This window comes from Mandrillus leucophaeus, unplaced genomic scaffold, assembly GCF_000951045.1.
Source record: "Mandrillus leucophaeus isolate KB7577 unplaced genomic scaffold, Mleu.le_1.0 Scaffold719, whole genome shotgun sequence".
Lineage (NCBI taxonomy): Eukaryota > Metazoa > Chordata > Mammalia > Primates > Cercopithecidae > Mandrillus > Mandrillus leucophaeus.
In genome coordinates, this window is record NW_012107797.1 from 848,598 (window position 1) to 870,232 (window position 21,635).

Here is a 21,635-nt window from a genome sequence, read left to right on the forward strand (position 1 = left end):
AACCAGACACGGAACACAGCTCCCTGTGCCATTTATTTTTTTTTTTTTTTTTTTTTTTTTTTTGAGAGCAGTAGACCTAAAGTCAGCTCAGCAGGTTTAACGAATGATAAACACCCAAGATTATTTTAATATTTACAATGAACTTTGCAAAATAGTCTTCAGCTCTGTGAGAGGAGAAGAAGGGAAAAAGCGAGGCAACTTTACAGAGGGCTTGATTGGGACCTGCCGCCTCCACAGAGATGTTCTCACTTAAAGCCCACGGTTGCTGCTGGACAGATGAGAACACTGAGGTTCAGGGAGGTCCGGTGACTTCCTGAGGGCCTCACCCGAGGGTCAGCTCCCAGACTGAGCATCCCTGACGGCAATCTTCCTTGTGTCTCCTTCACCAGGCCAAGTCCGGGGCAAGAGCAAGGCAGGGCCACACACACGTACATACGGGGAGGAGTCCCCCATCAGTCCTGCAGGGCACAGAGTCTCTCCAGGTTCCCAGGGGTTGCATCCTATCCCTAGGGGCAGGGATATCACCCCAGGGTCCCCCAGAGCCAGATCGCAATGGGCTCCTTTTGGTTTCTGGGTTGCAGTGTGGAATCTTCCGATGTGAACTGGAAAAAGAAGAAAAGTGGAGGAATAAAAATCATTTGTCAATCAGAAATGAGGGACTTCTCAGCCATGGCTTTCATCACAGATCATGTCAATTCCTTGATTGATCAGTGGTTTCCTGGTAAGAGAAGATTCTGGAAACAAGCCCTTGTTCATGCTAATATTTATTTATAAATCAGGGTGGGGCTGCTTCTTTTGGGGAGGACAAAAATCCCACTGGGATTCGGCCCAAGCAAACTAGGGGGTCTTAACCGTCCCTTGGTGGGAGTCCTGGCCCCCGAGAAGTCCAGCTCTGTCATGGGGGGAGTACCGTGGGGAGGATGGGGCTCGAACCCCACTGGGATTGTGCAGGGAAGCAGCCTACCAGCTGCCCACAGGCATGGCAAGAAAGATGACACTGGTACCACAAATGGTCCACGGAGATGCTCAGTGTGAGCTCACACATGTCTTGTTTTCACAGTGAGGACGGTGTGGCTGAAACTGGGGGGGAGTCGGCAGATGGAAATTTATCCTCTGTGCAGGGGTAGGGATGGAGGGGAGCTGTGGCCACCAAGGGGCCTTGCTCTCCTTCCCTGCCGCCCCACCCATCCTGGCGGTGATCAAACCACTAACACAGCCCTTCTCAGTCCCTTTGGATCTGTTTCTTCATTGATAGTTCACCCCAAAAAAGTACTCTTTGACTGAAGTTGCTGAGGCTCCCTGTTTGTTTTGCTCCTGCGGTGGAGACAACTCCCAGAGCAACCTGCAGGGGGGAGGCCATCTGGGGCTTAATGGGGCAAGCAGCTGTGGGAATGGCTGCCCCGAGAGCCTCAGCCCCTGAACGCTGGAGGCCAAGCAAGTGACTGGACAGCGGGTTTGGAATTCCAGTGCCGCCCCTGCAAGCCTCGGCAGGTCCCCAGGCCTCCCCGGCCGGCCTCACCTGCATGCAATGCCTGCATCCCAGAGAGCGTCAGGGAAGGTGGCTAAGGAGCAGTGGCAGCATACACTCAGGATACACATTCCAGATCCCAGGGTCTGGTCTCTGTCAGGGTTGGGTCCTTCACGCTGTTGGCAGGAAGGGTGACCTACAAGGAAAAAAGGCTTAGAAAGGAGCCCTCGGAGAAGGCAGTTGGCTGTGTGTGTCATGGTGATTTGTAAGGCACTTGGCCATCTAAGGGGGCCCCTTAGGCCCATGTAAACCTTTCTGGGCACTTTGTAGCTCCCCACCAGCCAGTGTTCCCCCCACAGGAGGTGCTGGGCAGTTTGACAGGTGGATCCCTTAGACAGTCACCTGAGATGGAAAGGGCTCTGGTGAGCACCTGAGACAGGCTGCCTTGAGCTGGCATCCCCAGCCAGGGGCTCCTCCCAATGGGATGCCTTACACATGGACCTACAGATATTAGATGTGCCTGGAAAGTTCTAGGCATCCACTTCCTACCCTGCATGAAGCAGGCAGTTGGCCTGCCCTGAGGGCACCTCCACAGGGCACCTTGGAGGGTGTTTCTCTGCACCTCCTATCAGAGGCGTGGGAGGGAACCCATGTCCACTGACTCAGTTTTGTCTGTTATAATTTGCACTCATTTCTCCCCCTGCATTGCCCTTCACAGACATTGCAAACCTGATGTTTCTAATTGTAGGAAGAGTGGTTTCCACACTGCTGTGATTGTTGGAGGATAGCTCAGACCTAGTCTGTAATGACCTGTTAGGGCCCAGTCATGCAGGAGGGATCCCCACCCTCCTCTCAGGCCCCCCAGCCAGCCTGCTCAGGGTCCCGACCACTGGGCAGTTCTCAGAAGCATCCTGAACCCTCCCTAGACGCATCTTTCAGGACAAACAATTGCGCTCTCCAAAAAGGCACCTGAATGTGGCAATGGGTTTCAGCCTGTCTCTCGGGTACAGGCCAGGACAGGCAACTCCCCTGCTGTGAAGGCCTCAGGGCCTGGGGTACAGAGTGCTGCTCAGGGGCCCTCCTGCACCTCCTTCTTATGAAACTGTCTCTTGCTCTGTCCTTATTTAGCCCTGACGGCCACAGAGAGTGACGGGACTCCACTCATGGAGCAGTATGTGCCCTGCCCAGTCTGCGAGACAGCCTGGGCCCAGCACACAGACCCCAGTGAGAAATCAGAGGGTGTGCAATACTTCGACATGGAGGACTGCGTCCTCACGGCCATCGAGCGGGACTTCATCTCCTGCCCCAGACACCCGGACCTCCCCGTGCCGCTCCAGGAGCTGGTCCCTGAACTGTTCATGACCGACTTCCCGGCCAGGTATGCCCCGAAGGCCCCTCCCAGAACACAGTGCAGGTTACAGGGGGCGCTCCTCGTTGTGCAGTTGCCAAGTGATCTCCAGGAAGACCCCTCCGGAGCTGGCAGATGCCCCAGCCATCACTTCCCACCAATCTCAGTAGCTTTTTAGGTTCCCATCCTCGGCTGCCTGAAGGGTACAGGCTGCTGGCTTTCCATTTTGGAGGCCTTGGTAGGCCCAGCTGGGAAAAGCGCTTTGCAAGTGCAGCCATCCTGCCTCCCCATATGCCTCCCCCTTCCCCTCGTAGCCAGAGCTGCTCTCTCCTGAGCTGCCTCTCCTTTCCAGTCCTACCTCCCCACCAGCTCCTGGGCCAGCAGATAAGCACAGCCGGCACTCCTCAGGCATTCAGGAAGGGGAGAGCTCCCACCCAGAGCCTTGTTTACCTCCTTTGTCAAACGCTGACTCCTATCTGTAACCCTAGTGCTCAGCATTGGACCCCTCAAATCTGTTCTTAGAGTTTATTCTACCTATGCTAACCCAAGATGATAACTAGGGAGAGAATTGGGGAGGAAATAGGAAACGTCACCTTTCAGAAGAAAACTTCCAAAGGGATCCTTTCTCTACGGCCACCACTTCCGTGGACTTCACCCTGTGCCAGCCATCACCACCTCTGAGGCTGTTCGGGTCCTGAGCCCACTTTACAGAGGAGACTGAGGCTTAGCAAGCCTCCATAACCCACCCAGGTGTGCCCACCCGCAAGTGGCAGGGCCGGGGTGGCCCAGATCTGTCCAGCCTCACAGATGGCTTTGAACCATGACTCTCGGCCATGGGGACAAATGACCCAGCCCAGGACCCACCCGCGTCAGGGCGGGGGTGATGTGGCTGATGCCGTGTGTGTGTGGCAGGCTCTTCCTGGAGAACAGCAAGCTGGAGCACAGCGAGGACGAGGGCAGCGTCCTGGGCCAGGGTGGCAGTGGCACCGTCATCTACCGGGCCCGGTACCAGGGCCAACCCGTAGCTGTCAAGCGCTTCCACATCAAAAAATTCAAGAACTTTGCTAACGTCCCAGCAGGTAAGCAGGTCCCAGGTTGGTGCTGTTTTTCTCAGACATGTGCTGCCCGGGTCTAAGCTCTGTGCCGCCTTAGAGAGGCCTGAGGCTGCAGGTACCCCGTGTCCTGCTGGCTGACACTGCGCTTTCCATGGTAGACACCATGCTGAGGCACCTGCGGGCCACGGACGCCATGAAGAACTTCTCTGAGTTCCGGCAGGAGGCCAGCATGCTGCACGCGCTGCAGCACCCCTGCATTGTGGCGCTTATCGGCATCAGCATCCACCCGCTCTGCTTCGCCCTGGAGCTCGCGCCGCTCAGCAGCCTCAACACCGTGCTGTCGGAGAATGCCAGAGGTACCACGGTGTGCCGCCCCACCCAGCTCCTGAGACCAACAGAGCCCCAGGCGCCTCCTGCCTGGCATGGGGGTAGAGCCTCAGGTGGCCTTGGCAAGCCCATGGCACACCCAACCCATGGCTCATGTGACCATCCCCTGGGTGTGAGGCCAGGCACCTCGCCAGGTCCAGTCACTGGGCAGAGCCTTGGCCAGGACGGCAGAGGGCACGCTGTGGAGTTGGCTAAGACCAGGCTCTGCCGCGGTCCAGGATGCTACTGAGTTTATTTGCCTGTAAAAGGAGGATGATAACATCCTCTCTGGAAGGGCACCAAGCACATGAGCGGCATTAAATCACTTTCTTAACTGCACATGCACACCACTGCTGAGACTCAGATCCTAGGGTCAGTGGGACCATACTATATTTTAAAATAAAACGTTAAAGTAATTTAAGTTGAGAAATGAACAACTAAACTCCAGAGTTGCCAGAGGGTGAAAGGTAGTTATCTTTTGACTAGGGAAGAAGAAATGCTATTAAAATCAATCACTTCTGCCTCAATGGAAGATAATTTTTTAAACAAAATTCTTTATTTTATTTTTTTCATACAGGATCTTGCTTTGTTGGCCAGGCTGGAGTACAGTGGTGCAATCTCAGCTCACTGCAGCCTTGACCTTCTGAACTCAAGCAATCCTCCTACCTCAACTTCCCCAGTAGCTACAAGCATATGCCACCACACCCAGCTAATTTGTTGTTTTGTTTTTTGTAGAGATGGCCTTTCGTCCTGTTGCCCAGGTTGTTCTCGAACTGTGAGCTCAATCGATCCCCCCACTTTAGCATCCCAAAGTGCTGGAATTACCGGCATGAGCCACCACACCCAGCCAAACAAAATTCTTCTACTTGCAACTCACCCCTTTACGTAGGACAGCCTTGACCTGAGATGAACTCTAGAGATTTCGAATCCTTGCTCATTCAGCAAAACTGCCAGCAATTCCAGGAATAAGGTATCATGAATGAAGCTATAGTGATGAGCACTTCTATCCTAAATACTATTTCACTTAACCAGGTCATTCTCTGTCCCTTCTGGCAGTCTGGTGAATAGTGAGAATGTGTCAATAGAATATAAAGTATCTAGGGGCCAGGCGCAGTGGCTCACATGTGTAATCCCAACACTTTGGGAGGCCCAGGCGGGCAGGTCACTTAAAGCCAGGAATTCAAGACCAGCCTGGCCAACATGGTGAAACCCCATGTCTACTAAAAATACAAAAGTTAGCCAGGCATGGTGGCATGTGCCTGTAGTCCTAGCTACTCAACTTGGGAGGCTGAGGCATGAGAATTGCTCGAACCCTGGAGGCAGAGGTTGCAGTGAGCTGAGATCGTGCCACTGCACGCCAGCCTGGGTGACAGAGGGAGACTCTGTCTCAAAAAAAGAAAAAAGAAAAAAAGAATATATAGTATCTAGGGAGATAGGAAGACAAAAAGACAGTTGCTATCATGATAATTTGATTCTATCAAAACTGAAATTTTGATACATTTGAAAATTGTTTTTCTTTGCAAGATTCTTCCTTCATACCGCTGGGACACATGCTCACCCAAAAAATAGCCTACCAGATTGCCTCGGGCCTGGCCTACCTGCACAAGAAAAACATCATCTTCTGCGACCTGAAGTCGGACAACATTCTGGTGTGGTCCCTTGACGTCAAGGAGCACATCAACATCAAGCTATCTGACTACGGGATTTCGAGGCAGTCATTCCATGAGGGTGCTCTAGGCGTGGAGGGCACTCCTGGCTACCAGGCCCCAGAGATCAGGCCTCGCATTGTGTATGATGAGAAGGTACCTGCCTGGATCCCCTGGCCCAGCCCCACAATGCAGGAGCCCAGCCCTGAGGCTAGCCAGGCATTCCTGGAGGCACCTGCAGCTTCGGGGCTCAGCATCCCCAAAAGCACACTTTTCTCCCTCTCCCTTGCTCCATGAGGGAGGTTCTGGCTTGAACCAGAAGGGAGCAGGGGCCTATGTCTGTCTGCTTGTAGCAAGATTGACTTCTCCTTAGCCTCAGAGTTCTCAAACCTTGATTCAGAAACATTGTAGAGGCTGTAAACAGCAGATGAAGAGTCCAAGACAGAAACACGTCTGGATTTGGGCTCCAACTCACATTTAGATGTGCACAATGAGGACACAGGACCAGCCTTGCAGGGCACTCAGGAGGAGCAGACAGAATAAGGACGGTAAAGACCCCTGTCCTTAAGTCCTGGTCACAGGGTGCTGGCCAAGTTGAATGCCGAACCAGGAGAAGGGTGAAAGGACAAGCTGGCATCCCCAGGCAACCGTGCTGCCAGCCTCAGTTGAGACAATGACTAAATATTGATCTTCCGATAACATTTATCCCTGATGGCTATTTGGTAGATGCAGGCCCACAGACAACTTAAAGTCATCTTACCATGCATGTATTGCATCTAGTGCCAGCCTTGTTAATTAATCACCCAGCATTAAAATTCTCTTGTCTGTAATTTCTTATTATTTGGTGATTTTTCAGATGGTCATTGACTAATTGCTGTAGGAATGACCTGTGCATGTGTGGATTAGCTCAGCACCTGTGGTTGCTGCCCAAGATAGAAAAGGCAAATCAAAGCAACAAAAATAAGAGCTTCACAATAGTAGGTGACTTCAATAAGGAGGTCACCTTGAAACTCAGATTATCATGGAAACATTCACATTTAAAATTCTCAAGTCTATCTCAGCCATTCTCCTGCTAAAATATTATTTCTTGACCCTTATAGGGGTCTGTATAAATTTTCCTTGCTGGACCTTTTTATGATTATGAAAATTAGAGAAGGCAACATGTCGTGATCCAGGAGACACTCCTTTTTTTATGAGTTGCATACACAGCACTTTTAGTACCAAGCACATCAAGCTGAGGGTATGTGTTTTCCTGCCTTGTCTTGCTACTCACGGATAAGGACCATGACCTCCTTGGAGTCCTTAATCAGTGACTAACAGCAAGTTCTCAGTATGTTTTATTGGACGGAAGGATGGATGGATGGATGGATGGATGGATGGATGGATGGATGGATGGATGGGACAATGGGCAAATGGACAATATAGTGGGAAGTCAGATGGATGGGTGGATGGAAAAGAGGAAGGATAGGAAGATAGATGGATAAATGTGCAGGACAGGTGGTCAGATGGATGGACAGATGAGAAGAATGGATAAATGTACAGAAAGACAAGCAAATGGATGGATGGATGGATGGATGGATGGATGGATGGATGGATGGATGGATGGAAAGAAGAAAGGGTAAGAAAATGGAGAGATAAATGGATAGAAGAGAAAGTTGTCAGATGGGTGAATGGATGGGTAGTTGGGAGGATGGATGGATAAATGGACAGAGGGACATGGTCAGGTGGTTGGTTGAATGTTTGTTTTCCTGTCTAACTGTCAACCTCAGGGCCAACTAGTGAAGGCCACTGGGCCCAGGCAGGGACCTGACTTGGCTTATTCTGTGCCCAGGTAGATATGTTCTCCTATGGAATGGTGCTCTACGAGTTGCTGTCAGGACAGCGACCTGCACTGGGCCACCACCAGCTCCAGATTGCCAAGAAACTGTCCAAGGGCATCCGCCCAGTTCTGGGGCAGCCGGAGGAAGTGCAGTTCCATCGATTGCAGGCGCTCATGATGGAGTGCTGGGACACTAAGCCAGAGAAGGTACTTGGGAGCACAGAGCCCAGGGCCCTGGGACCTCCTGCCATGTGGCAGAAGCTGTGGGTCCCCAGGGTATGTGTGTGTGGCTGCCCACCCGTCACAATTGGCGACCCTTCTCTGCTCATTTCTTCTAGAGGGTGATATTTGCTGCTCCTAACATATCTACTTTCATTTTCTTTGTGTGTGCATGTCACTCTTAGGAAACAAACTTCCTTTTCCTCCCCAACTTTTGTGTTACTTCACCATGCAAACAAAGTATATCAACCCCTTTATAACAATACAGTCCCTGTGCAAGAACAGAGGGAATGTGGGTATCTCTTTCTAAAGTAACGGGGAAAAGGTTTGGTTGTGAGAATCAGAGATCATATTATAGTGTTAAGGCTAGTTTTTTGTTGGTGGTGTTTTTGTGTTTTTGGAAGAGGCTAGTGGTTTCAAGGTTAAAGCTCATTTATTAAATCAAACGAGCTAGTTTAATGTATTGAGAGTAAATAGGATATTCTTTAGAAGAATGCATGTCCTTATCTGGGCATGGTGACATGGACTTATAGTCCCAGCCACTGGGGAGGCTGAGGCAGGAGGATCACTTGAGCCCAGGAGTTCAAGGCTGTGGTGCACTATGATCGCACCTGTGAGTAGGTTCTGCACTCCAGCTTGGGCAATATAGTGAGATGAAGAGTGTATGTCCTTGGCCTGGGTTGGAATACCTGGGGTTCAGCTAACCTGACCAGATGAGTTTAAATTGCCATAGCCAAGGGTGACCCAGATATCTGGATGGGTTTGCTCCTGACGTCTGAAGCTGTTTTAGCCTCTTGTTTGGATCCAATCTGAATGAACAGAATCCCTCATTTCTCCCTGGTTGAAGCTGGCTGACCTCATGGGCAGAATTGGCACCAATCTGGTTGTAAGTGACCTTGCTCCCTTCTGGTGGCTCCTCTCCCTCAGCGACCACTGGCCCTGTCGGTTGTGAGCCAGATGAAGGACCCGACCTTTGCCATCTTCATGTATGAGCTGCACTGTGGAAAGCAGACAGCCTTCTTCTCGTCCCAGGGCCAGGAGTACACCGTGGTGTTTTGGGACGGAAAAGAGGAGTCCAGGTAAGCTCCTATGGCCTGCCCTGCCCTCTTTGAATTTGGGGTGGGAGGCCACTGTGGAATTTGGGAACAGAGTCCATGTTGACCACAATGAGAATTATTTAGCAGACAGTAGGGTCCAGAACCTGGTTAGACTGCACTCAAGAAAGAGCAGGGAGAGCAGAAGAAAGTCCACACAAACAGACGTGCATGTATGGTTTTGTGGTTAAGAGACACCAGAAATGAGTAGCATCTGCCAGGGTGTCTGGGGATATGAGGGCACTGTGGCATGTGCCTACAGTCCTAGCCACTCAAGAGGCTGAGGCAGGAGAATCCCCTGAGCCCAGGAGTTCAAGTTTAGCCTGAACGACATAGCAAGACCCCATCTTTTAAAAAATTAGAAAATTTAAAAACATTTTTTAAAAGGAAATGAGACCTGTCAGCCTGGTTATGTGACTTTCTCAAGAATGTTCTGCTGCCCCAGATTGCAGAAAGGGCAACAGGGTGGGTTTAAACAAAGTTGGGGTTTTGCCAGGAGGGAGAGAGGGGCAGGGGCGGGGTGTTTTCAAGGGAGTGATACAGAGATGGACCAAGGCACCTAAGTGAGGCCATAAATTCAGGGAGCACAACGGAAAGTACCAAAGGATCCTAGGTATTGCTAGAGTTAAAAAAAAAATTTCTTTTAAACCTCAAGAGTTATGGTATTAGGTGGGGTGAGCTGAAAAAGTAGGAGGTGGCCATCAGAAAAGACATGCTTGCCATGGGGTGGGTGGGAGGCACCCAGTCAGTAGTAAAGACAGTCTCTGGAGTATGACCTTTGCAGAGGGTGCCTGGGGTAGAGTGGGGGAATATCACTGAGCTTGAGACATAATAAGATAAATGGAACAGACTTTGCAGTTTCTCTTAGGTCAGTCCTCGTGAGTTTGCATCAGATTTTATGCCATTAGGACTGAGTGTTGTGACACAGATGCACTCTAAGAAATGATGCTGTAGAAAAGTTTTTCTGACCAGGCCTTGTGGCTCATGCCTGTAACCCCAGCACTTTAGGAGGCCGAGGCAGGTGGATCATTTGAGTTCAGGAGTTTGAGACCAGTCTAGGAAACATGGTGAAACCTTGTCTCTACAAAAATAAATAAATAAATAAAAACATAACAAAAATTAGCTGGGAATGGTGGCGAGCACGTGTAGTCCCAGCTACTCAGGAGGCTGAGGCAGAAGGATTGCTTGAACCCAGGAGTCTGACTCTGCAGTGGGTGGTGATTGTGCCACTGCACTCCAGCCTGGGTGACAGAGTGAGACCCTGCCTCAGAAAAAAGAGAAGTTATTCTAAAACACAGCAATGGAGCATGCCTTCCTGATGGGATGTGCTCTAAGGACAAAACAAAAAGCAAACATATTAATTAAACAGATTTCAGTAATTATATTGTTGGTAGTACTGTTGTGATTGTTATTCTAAGATGCTGCTTGTGGTTGTGGAGTAAGTTAATGAGTAATTATATTGCTGTTGCTGGAAACCGTGATTTTCAGCATGGGCTAAAAGAGAAAGAGTTGTAAAATAGGGTAAGTAAAAGCCTGCAGTTCTGAATTGACTGGATGCACTCGTGATATGGTTGAAAAAAAATAAACACAAATTTCTCAGCTCTGCTCACTGAAAAGGCCTAAAAACAAGGACCAACCAAATGCCAGTGTGCACCCCTAGGACCTAGACTGTGCTGTCTAAGTACCAAAGTGAACCAGGGCTCATCAGAATCATGGCAGACTCCAGGTCTGGGGCAGGAAGTGCGCCGGGAACACCTGCCACCCTAGAAGCAAGGACACCGTCAGACACTTCTGAGGGTGAATTGGAGGACCTGGAGCCAGACTGACCCTGGGAGGCTGGACCAGACCCTGCTCTGCTGGCCTAGAGACACACACGTGGCAGGTACCTGAGACAGTTTTGCTCAGGCCTCAGAAGACTTCCCAGAGGGAAGAGAGAGGCCTCTTCCTGTGACCTGTGAAGGTTCTTTAAAACTCACCGCTGGCCTGAAGAGAGGCTCACTCACAGGAAGGGAGGAGGGGGCTGGCCCAGAGCACACGGGCAGCCAAGCAGGGTGGAGCCGGACTTGAGATCTGTCTGAGAATTAAGGAAGGAAAGGAGGCGAGAGAAGCAGGGCAGCTGAGCAGGTAAATAGGATTCACATAGGACACAATTCCAGTTGCGGGGCCCAGGGGCAATTATTCTTTATGACTCTCTCTATTTTTAACTGTTTTCAAAGTAAAAGCTATTAGAATATCTTAGTTTTGTTTTTCTGTTGCATAAAAAAATGATGGGAAAAGGAGACAAATATACCTGAAGGAAGTTTTTGTTTGTTGTATTTTCTACCATTTCTATCATCTGCAAATACATTATCAGTCAACAGTGGTGAAGCTTTTTAAAATTTGGTAGTAGGAGAAACTTTATATTGAGAATGCTATTCGTGAGCTTAACGTACTCTCTTGAGTTTGAGGGACAGAGCTATGTGATGTGGGGTTTGTAACTTCCCAGTCGCATTAGCTTCAGCCTCCTCTTCCATGCAGTGGGTGCCCGGGATGCCTGCCACGGGCCGAGGGGCGGCAGCGATGCCGGGGACAGCGGCCTGGTGAGCCAAGGCTCTCGCAAACGACAAGCCATTAGTTCTTAGAGCACTCGTGCTGGGAGCACATTTTGAGTGCCCCCCACCCCAACCCAATCTCCTTTGGAATTCTCCCAACTTGTCTTTAACCCTGACTTTGTCTACTCTGCAGTGAGGAGCTCCCCACGTAACACGGGTGGGAAGGATATGGCTGGTGGGAGGGCCCCTCCTTCCTACTGGGGGCAACCGTCTCAACCCTCAGGGGTCACAGAAAGAGAACAGCCTTTCTTCCATGGGGAATGCCCTCCCTGCGGGTGACGGTCAAGCATTACCCTTCAGACAGAACCCAGCTCTGCCCTCTCAGAACGCAGCAGGATGCAACCCTGGGTGGGAGCAGGGGAGGTAAATGAGGCTCGCGGCTGGCCCAGGCCAGTCCTGGGGAAAGGAGGCAGCCCCTGGCCCCCAGGCACTGACCGCACAGTTGCTGCCACTTACAGGAACTACACGGTGGTGAACACAGAGAAGGGTCTCATGGAGGTGCAGAGGATGAGCTGCCCCGGGATGAAGGTGAGCTGCCAGCTCCAGGTCCAGAGATCCCTGTGGACAGCCACTGAGGTAAGCACTGCCCATAGGCCTGCCCACCGAGGTAATCACTGCCCACTGGGTGCAGCCCCTGGGTGGGGGCCACATTCATAACAATACAGGACACCAGGTCAAGTGAACTTTCAGATTAACCCCTAGTGCATCCCCGTGCAATCCCAGAGTAATGCCATGAACCCCGTGAAGTAGCAGCCTGTAACCAAGGGCAGCTCAACCCTGCCTGCTGCTGGCTGGCGGCCAGGATTTGGGATGATGAGGACCAGATGTAGACCCTCAGCAGGAGGAGAGACCCAGGAAGCTAGGGACATGCCTGGGTTTCCCATAACACTGCCGAGTCACTCAGCTCCGAAGGCCTCTTGCCTTCACATCAGGGAAATCAGGGAAGTCACTAGAAGGCCTAAGGAGGGGTGTTCTGAGAAATCCCGAGAGAACTGGCCAAACACAAATGTTCTGAGGCAGGCTGGGCACAGTGGCTCACATCTGTAATCCCAGCACTTTGGGGTAGGCCGAAATAGGCAGATCGCAAGGTCAAGAGATTGAGACCATCCTGGCCAACATGGTGAAACCCTGTCTCCGCTAAAAAATACAAAAATTAGCTGGGCATGATGGTGCACAAGTGTTCCCAGCTACTCAGGAGGCTGAGGCAGGAGAATCGCTTGAACCCGGGAGGTGGAGGTTGCACGGAGCCAAGATCGCACCATCGCACTCCAGCCTTGCAACAGAGTGAGACACCGTCTCCAAAAAAAAAAAATTGTTCTGAGGCTGTGGGTGTGGGGATAGATTGGTGCAACTTTTCCTTGGGGCAGTTTGGAAGTGTGTTCACATATGTATCAGAAATCTCAAAAGCATGCTTACCACTTAAGCCTCGGAAATCTCAGTGTTAGGAAACATCTGACAACACTAGCCAAAGTAGGTGCACCCCAGTCCCAGGCAGCCAAGAGATGCTCCCACATCATTTCCTGCTAGAATGAGTGAGAGCAAGGGCTCTGCCTACAGCATGCTGTCACATGGAAAGAACAGTGAGAAGATAGCATTGCAGCGTGAGTCCACTTTGCCGGTACCAGGTGCACATACAAATACCACAGAGAACCTCTGAGAGGCTGTGGCCCCAAATTCCAATGGTGGTTTTCTCTGGGGAATAGATTATGGGCTATTTTCTGTTTCCTCTTTAGACTATTCTGTCTTTTTCAACGTTTCTACAAAGAACAGAAATACATAAACAACCCACCAGAACGTGTCAATCCATGTAGCTTTCCAAGACCCACAGGGGATCCCCAAGACTGAGTGCATCCTCATGGGAATGCCTCGGGAAATGCCAGACACTTTCCAGCCTGGGTCTCACAGTGGACCTGTCTGCCTCTGCAGGACCAGAAAATCTACATCTACACCCTCAAGGGCATGTGTCCCTTAAACACACCCCAGCGGGCCTTGGACACTCCAGCTGTCGTCACCTGCTTCTTGGCCGTGCCTGTTATTAAAAAGGTGAGGTCAGGGCAAAGGCGGGTATGCAGGTGTCTGATGTGCTTCCATGCCTGGGAGGCGTCTCCTAGCTGGGAACAGCCCGAAGCTGTGTCAGGGTGGGGACTGCAGAGCCACACCTTCTAGGACCACCTGGCCTAGGACACAGCCTTAGAGACAGTGGGAGGAAAGATATCAGATCTGGTCCATCATTAGTGCCTTCTGGTTTGCAAAAACCTAAGTCCTCAGCCAGACTGAGGGCCGAGTGAAAACCCCCTTTCACATGCAAATGCCCTGACTCAGGTGGAATGACTGTTGGTGCAAATGGCACAGTGAGTAGTCATGTGTGTGCCCTTCCCCTTCAGAGGCAGTGGCATCCGGAGCCTCTTTCCCACCTGCCCAGGCCAGAGCCACCCCACAGCCACTTGGTCACCAGGTCCTGGAGGTCCTGATCTTCTTCCCTCCATTTCTGCCTCCCACCAAGTACTCACCATCTACACCAAACACAGTTTCTCCTTGTCCAGCATGGCCCTGCAGACTCATCTCTTTAACTTCCTAGCCCTGGCCTTTCTAAATGAGACCCCAAGGGGCACTCTCCCCAGTAAAGGGCCCAGCCAGCTGTGCTACACCTTGGGATTAGCCCCAGCCTCTGTGAGGCTGTCCTCCAGACCCTGCCGGCCCCAGCACCCTCCCCACAAAGCACCCGACTCTGTGCTGGGCCCTTCACATCCCAGCACCTCTTCCCAGACCGCCTCCGATTCAGCTCTCAAGACCAAAGGCCTTGGGCCCTCCTTTGAGAGGCTGCCCCTCAGTGGGAGGCAGCTCCCTGGCTTTTCCAGGCTCCTCCGCCCACAGGATTCAGGCACGGCTCAGGCAGTTCTGGTTTCATCCACCCTGAGGGGCCTGTCTGTGCAGTAGGCACCCTCGGTAAATGCACAAGAAGCCTTTACTGGTGTTGCTTTGTTAAAATGTGGTGACTGTCATCATCCAATTCCAGTTTGCCCATCTACAAAATAGGTATAAGAAGAGACAGAGAGAAGGCCTAGCATACCCAAAGGTCTAGGCCAGTGCACTTGGTAAAAGAGCATTATTATTACTTCTGGATGGAAGCAAAATACATGAACTCTTCTCTTCACCCTTCTTCAGTTTCATTTCTTAAAAAAAAAAAAAAAAGTATGAAATAAACCTTAGAGTCATTTATGACCATGGCCCCACAGCAGGGCTAGGCAGCTTGGGACCCGGCCCGCACCAGAGCACAGGAGAACACGACACAAAGTGTTATTGAGGCCACCGCTGGCCAGAGCCCCCAGCCAGGGCACCACCTCCTGCACGACCAGAGGGAATAAAGCGTGCTCTGTGCAGGGCCTCCTGTGCAGGGTGTCTGCCCCCTCCGAGGCCGCCAGGGCAGAGCCTGCATTCTTGCACGCGCACGCACGTTCACACCCAGCCGGAACGTGGTGCTCACCGCCCTGGCCGGGGCCTGAGCCAGGACTCCAGATACAGACCTGGAGCCTATTTGCCTTGGCTGCCTTCTTTCCCTAAAATCCTGGGGATGGATTTTGATACGCTTTCTTACAGCATGTTGTCCTGGACAGTGAGCTACGGGTCTCCATTCCATTTCCCTGCACAGCCAGCCTCCTGAGCTCCCCAGCTCCCCACAAGGAGGCTTTCTGCCCTGCCCCCTCACTGGCATGAGGCCCAGCTCCCTGCTCTGCCCTGACTCCAGCTTTGTTCTGTAGACCTCTTCCCACCCCCACCACAGCCGACGTGGTGTCTAGGCTGCGAAGCTGCACTGTATTCCTGGCTCTGCCCTGGGAGGTGCCCTGGGGTGGTCTGGGGTGGGCCCAGCATTCAGCATGGTCCCTGCAACTTTGGCCTCTGCCCAGTGACCTCTGGCGGGTGTAGAAGAGCTCATGCTTCATTGAGAAGGTGGGGGGCACCCTGAGGACCCTGTCAATGTCAGCTGAACCACAGGCATCTCAGATAGATGTAAGCTGGGATGAGGGCTTAGCAGGCTGAGACAGGCCTCCATGAGAGGGTTGAGTAGGAAGCAATTTCTTCCAGAATTAGTTCAGCAAACACATGTCCACCTGGAGCAGGAGCCAGGTGGAGTCACAGGGCCACCAAGATGAAGGAGACTGAGCCCTTCCCTGTGCCAGGCCAGTGCCACGGGGATGCTGTTGGGCTGGGAGCCCGTCCTTATGGAACACTCCACCTGGTAGGGGGGTGGCAGGCAGGGGGCAGTGCACAGACACTTGCCATGCCCACACTGCCGTCACGTTAAGCACACCCAGAAAAGGGCGGGCACCAGGTCCTGCCTCTGAAGGAGGCCTTGGTGGCCTCAAGGAGAAGGCAGCTCCCTGCTGCTCGCCCTGCAAGAAGCTGGCACAAGCAGAGGCGGCCCATGTAGTCCAGGTGACACGCGGTCTCACTTGGTGCCACAGGCCCTGCCTCTCGGTGGCATATTCCTTTCTTTGCTGCAGGGATGGTAGACATGGCTCCGCTGAGTCAGAGCTCACTTCCTTAGGAGCAGCCCCAGCCTTTCTAAGAGCTTGGCTGCCCTGAAGCGTGTTGGTGGAACGTGTGAAATGGAAGGATGTGACCCATCCCTGTCTCCTTCCTGCAGAATTCCTACCTGGTCTTAGCGGGCCTTGCCGATGGGCTTGTGGCTGTGTTTCCCGTGGTGCGGGGCGCCCCAAAGGACAGCTGCTCCTACCTGTGCTCACACACAGCCAACAGGTCCAAGTTCAGCATCGCAGACGAAGACGCACGGCAGAACCCCTACCCAGTGAAGGCCATGGAGGTGGTCAACAGTGGCTCTGAGGTCTGGTACAGCAATGGGCCGGGCCTCCTTGTCATTGACTGTGCCTCCCTGGAGATCTGCAGGCGGCTGGAGCCCTACGCGGCCCCTTCCGTGGTTACGTCGGTCGTGTGCAGTTCTGAGGGCAGAGGGGAGGAGGTTGTCTGGTGCCTGGATGACAAGGCCAACTCCTTGGTGATGTACCACTCCACCACCTACCAGCTGTGTGCCCGGTACTTCTGTGGGGACCCCAGCCCCCTCAGGGACATGTTTCCCGTGCGGCCCTTGGACATGGAACCCCTGGCAGCCAGCCACACTGCCAACCCAAAGGTGCCCGAGGGGGACTCCATCACGGACGTGAGCATCATGTACAGTGAGGAGCTGGGCACACAGATCCTGACCCACCAGGAGTCACTCACCGACTACTGCTCCATGTCCTCCTACTCCTCATCCCCACCCCGCCAGGCTGCCAGGTCCCCCTCCAGCCTCCCCAGCTCCCCGGCAAGTTCTTCCAGCGTGCCTTTCTCCCCTGACTGCGAGGACTCAGACAGGCTACACGAGCCCAGTGCTGCCTCTGACAGGTCTGAGCATGACCTGACCCCCATGGACGGGGAGACCTTCAGCCAGCACCTGCAGGCCGTGAAGATCCTCGCCGTCAGAGACCTCATTTGGGTCCCCAGGTGAGTTTCCCGAGGTGAGGGCACCATCGAGGGCATGCCCACAGAGCAAGGAGACCCCCTGGGAGCCAGGGAGACCCGCTAGCTTCCTTAAAGGTCATGTGGGGACCCAGCAGGTGCTGTGCTTCCAAGAAGGTTGGTTCCCTCCATTGGGAATGGGAGTGATATCTTTAGCAAGTCTAAGAGTGGCTGCACCGAAGCTTATTGCCTGCCAGAGAGCTTAAGGTGCCACACAAGGAAAGCCACAATCAACTGTGATTCAGCTTCCACTGGGAAAATTCTCCTCTGCTTTGGGGTCTGTCCCCTCCCCATAACTTAATCCCTTAGCAGAAACTGCATGTCCGTTGCCTCCCTCCCGCACCCTTCTGCACACCGGCTTCATTCCCCCGAGAGCACGGCTACCGACAAAAACGCTTCCCCTTCTGGGTTTTGGTTGCTTAGGCGCGGTGGAGATGTTATCGTCATTGGCCTGGAGAAGGATTCTGGTGCCCAGCGGGGCCGAGTGATCGCCGTCTTAAAAGCCCGAGAGCTGACTCCACATGGGTAAGACTGAGTGGCAGCTCCTTTAGGACCCAGGCAGCAGCATGAGCACAGAAGGCCCCACAGCCAGGTCTTGCACAGTGGCTTTGCTGCCCTTCCATTCTCCCACATAGCGTATCCACCAATGTGGCTATAAGGCAAAGTGGAAATAAGATGGGGCCCCGCAGACAGCTCCTAGGGGCTCCACACTGGCCATGGCTCCCTGTTTCTGGAGTACCCAGTGCACCTGTAGATCAAGTACCCTACCTAACTAATGCTTCTAGGGCCAGAATTCAGCTGCAGTTGACATGCAGATGCATCCAGGTGATTGATTCACTGTTCTTCCTGCCAAGCAGGAAACCCTACCTGAGGTGTCCACCTGCCCACACAGCACCCTATGGGGACAGATGACATAGGCACACCTTGTCATCTCCAAGCCTGGGGTCTCAGCTCCTGCCCTTCCTGGGCTGAGGCATGGTTCAGTACCTGTCTGTGGGTGGGTACCCCCAGGATTATGCCAGTCTCCTCTGCGAGGGTATGCTGGGCAGGGTGGCCTATCCCGAACATGGTCTACATGGCTGGAGTGATGTGAGGCTGGTACCAGCTGCAGCTCCCCACAGTGTTTACACCCCTCACTTTGACTACCGAGCCCCACATGGTAAATCTCCCTTATGAAAAGTCCTCAATTCAAATTTTGTGTGTGTGTGTGTGTGTGTGTGTACTTTGGAGCTCTTCCACTTCACACTAGGCCTGTTTTCCTGTAGCGTGAGTTATCCCCCATCCCTGAGCAAGTGGGTTTTTATTTCACCTGGAGCATAAGAGGGTGGAGAAACCCCAGTCAGCTTGTTTCTCCCAGAGCAGGACAATGACCAAGGAGGCATCCATGGCAGTCTCACTCCCTTGCCTGCCAGCTTTGAACTTTGGCAGTGAATCCCGGGCCAGTGACCCTTGCTCTGTTAGTGGTTCTGGAAGCAAGATCTGGATCTGCTCCTGAGCTCTGCCAGAGTCTGCGGCTGGAAGCCTTGAACTGACGGAGTTCCCAGCTTGCAGGTTGGCCTTCTGGAGGAAATGGGTGTGCAGCACCCAGGTTGGGACCTTGGCATACCTGCCGTTAGTGTCCTAATGTTTAGTTGTTGTTGTTTTTCCTATCCATCCCCTCAAGCCAGATTTCACCTCTTTCTCGCTATAGGGAGAAAGAGGCCCCAGCAGTCAGCCTAAGGGGAGGCCCTGGCAAGACCATGCGGAGTCAGAGGTCCCTGGACATCCCAGTTTGCAGGAGCACCTCAGTGCCACGCAGGCTGCACACACGGGGCACAGAGGGAGGAAAGGAAGGCAGTTAGTATGTGCTCGGGGTGGGGCAGCAGCAGGGCAGGGAGGCTGCGCTGCGGCCCAAAAGGAAACTTGTAGCGCACCCACCAATCCTGCAGAACTGTCCACAGTTTCAAAAAATGTATATAGTGATGACTTTGGGGCAGTAGGTTTTCCATTTAATATATGAGCCTATATTTCCTAAGTGTGTAGAAACAGAATGAGAGAAGAATCACATTGAGCTTAGTGGCAAGGGAGTTGAGTTAAACTCGGTCATGAGCCATTCACAAGCAGAAATTTGGTTCACTGGTGTTTTCTGGACGCTTTGAAGTTAAGTCACGGATGCCTGATCTGATTGCTTCTGTGGCTTTCCAGGGAGTCGGACTCTTACAGACAAAGCCCATGGAAGTGAACTCATGCCCACAGCCCATGTTTGGACTTTATAAATCCTAAGCCCGCAGGCTGGGCCACCAGGGAGAAGTGGTGCATCTGAGCACACCCCAGAGAGGGCTGGCAAGCAGACATACTCCCCTCCCCTTAGCCAGCTCTGCCTTCCTCAGAAGGGCCAGGGTGAGGGTCCCAACCCCACCCAAGTGGGGACCCTGTGAGTTTCCTCAGACCCCTTCTCTCTGCAGGGTGCTGGTGGATGCTGCTGTGGTGGCAAAGGACACTGTTGTGTGCAGCTTTGAAAACGAAAACACAGAGTGGTGCCTGGCTGTCTGGAGGGGCTGGGGTGCCAGGGAGTTTGACATTTTCTACCAGTCCTATGAGGAGCTGGGCCGGCTGGAGGCTTGCACACGCAAGAGAAGGTAATTCCTGTGGAATGACAGTCACACATGCAGAGCTGGCTGGTCCCAGGCTGCAGCCTGACCCCTCTGCCATCAGCCTCTAGTTCTCCAAGGACCTAGAAGACAGATGGAGCTCTCCCCTGAACTCCTTGACTCCTTGCTGCTAAGAAGTGCTGAGAAGTTACCCGCCTGGCGGTGGCTCCAGGGTTCTCTGGTTCTCCGGAGCAGAGTTATCTGAATACCCCATCCCCCAACTGCTGATTTCACAGCCCCAGGGAAGACAGTGGTATCAGGCTGGGCAGGGCCTCCGCTGGCCTCCTCCATCAGTTTCCAGGAGCAGGGGTGGAGGATCCCGTTCTGAGCTGGGTCAAACAAAGTAGGGCCGGGCCTTCCTGCCATCGCTGGGTCTCAGATGGAATTACACTAGAGGCCCTCGGTTGGGAAGCAGTTGAGGTAGAGCAGGAGGGGGGCTGTAACCCCTGCCCTTTCCCCGCCGGAGACCTCAGGCTCTCAGCACATTCCACAGGCTCCTGAGTCCCTGAGGCCTGGGCCAGCTTGGGCAAGCCAAGATCAGATGTCTCTGTGTTCGGGAAGGTCTCCGTGTGGGAAAGCCCTCGGAGGACACTGGGTGAGGAGCGTTGCCCCATCCGGAGAATGAATGAGTTCCTTTAAGCGCCGCAGCCAGAAAGCCCAGAGGCGCATAGTGCGAGTGCACCAGCTTAGCCTTTACATTCCTCTCCACCGACAAAAGGAAGGGGAAACTCAATCAGCAGGACTTCAGAAAGGGCCTTGTGTTTATAGCTTTGTCAAGTAAATTTGGACGCAGCTGGAGCACAAGCCCTGTTTGTTTGCACATAAAAATCTTGTTTATCACTTTTAAAAATTCAGTAATATCTCAGCGGTCAGGCTTCTGGTTGTGAAATCACATTGTATGGGATTTATACCAAATTATGTATTTGCTAAACTTTCGCTCCACACGTGTACAGCAGAGTACGAAAAGGAAAATTGTCCACAGGGGGTTTATGGATACAACAGCAAACATTGTATAAATTATGCACATGCATCTATTACACACATGCACACATATATGCACACACATGTGCAAACATAGCCACTTTTTTGTCAAGGGTTACCCTTTGGGGCGTCTTAAACCAGAATGGGAGTTTGAAAGAGAGATCATACTCCAGCTGAAGTTTGTTGACCCTTTTCTAAAATTAAAAAGATCAAATTTAGTATTTGCGGGATATGCAGGGGGATGAGACTCTTTTAATCTCAAAATAAACAGATTCTTTCAAGAATGAAGCTGTGGCCTCTGTCTTTCGAGTGCTTATGACCACAGCACAGACTCAGTCCCTCCCAGACCCACTGGCTGTTGGGGGACAATGGGCAGCCCCTCCTTGCCCACTGTACCAACATGCAGGTGGCCCCTGAGCAGCTTCCAGGGGTGGAGACACTGCTCTGTCAGTCACAGGTTGGAAAAAGCGAGTTCCCCTACTTTTTTTTTTGTGCCAGCCTGGGCACCAAGTCCCAGGGGGTTGAGGGTCTGTGCTTCCTGTCCACCTTCCTGCCATTCTCTCACCCTCATCCCACAGCAGGGCCTCAGGAGTCCCACTCTCCCTCTCCTTTCATTCCAGTGCACCACAGCTGCCCAGTTAACCTCCAGATACAAACCAGAGTCTGTCTGCCCCAGGTCCCAAGCTTTTGCTTTGGCATCACCTGAGGCCAGGCTGCTTTGCAGGCATCAGGCACCAAACTCACGCTCTCCTACTCCTGGAAAAGCCCAGCCCCAGGCCTCACAGAGCCAGGGGAGGGGATCTCTTCACGCCACAGTTAGAAATCGTATAGGCCTGAAGTCCCAGCTACCCAGGAGCCAAGGCAGGAGGATCCCTTGAGCCCGGGAGTTGGAGGTTACAGTGAG

General features: G+C 52.6%; 1 protein-coding gene across 1 annotated transcript in view; it reads left to right on the forward strand.

Annotated features, from left to right (window-relative positions):
* LRRK1 (leucine-rich repeat kinase 1) overlaps nucleotides 1–21,015 on the forward strand; it is a 161,444-nt gene extending 140,429 nt beyond the window's left edge. The window contains exons 23-34 of the mRNA XM_011965266.1: nucleotides 582–721; nucleotides 2,597–2,846; nucleotides 3,729–3,895; nucleotides 4,030–4,227; nucleotides 5,762–6,039; nucleotides 7,715–7,909; nucleotides 8,849–9,000; nucleotides 12,065–12,182; nucleotides 13,533–13,649; nucleotides 16,252–17,105; nucleotides 17,544–17,645; nucleotides 19,565–21,015. Coding sequence (XP_011820656.1) covers nucleotides 582–721; nucleotides 2,597–2,846; nucleotides 3,729–3,895; nucleotides 4,030–4,227; nucleotides 5,762–6,039; nucleotides 7,715–7,909; nucleotides 8,849–9,000; nucleotides 12,065–12,182; nucleotides 13,533–13,649; nucleotides 16,252–17,105; nucleotides 17,544–17,645; nucleotides 19,565–19,742 — 2,749 coding nt within the window. The 3' untranslated portion in view covers nucleotides 19,743–21,015. The remainder of the gene's footprint in view (nucleotides 1–581; nucleotides 722–2,596; nucleotides 2,847–3,728; nucleotides 3,896–4,029; nucleotides 4,228–5,761; nucleotides 6,040–7,714; nucleotides 7,910–8,848; nucleotides 9,001–12,064; nucleotides 12,183–13,532; nucleotides 13,650–16,251; nucleotides 17,106–17,543; nucleotides 17,646–19,564) is intronic.
* The last annotated feature ends 620 nt before the right edge of the window (nucleotides 21,016–21,635 follow it).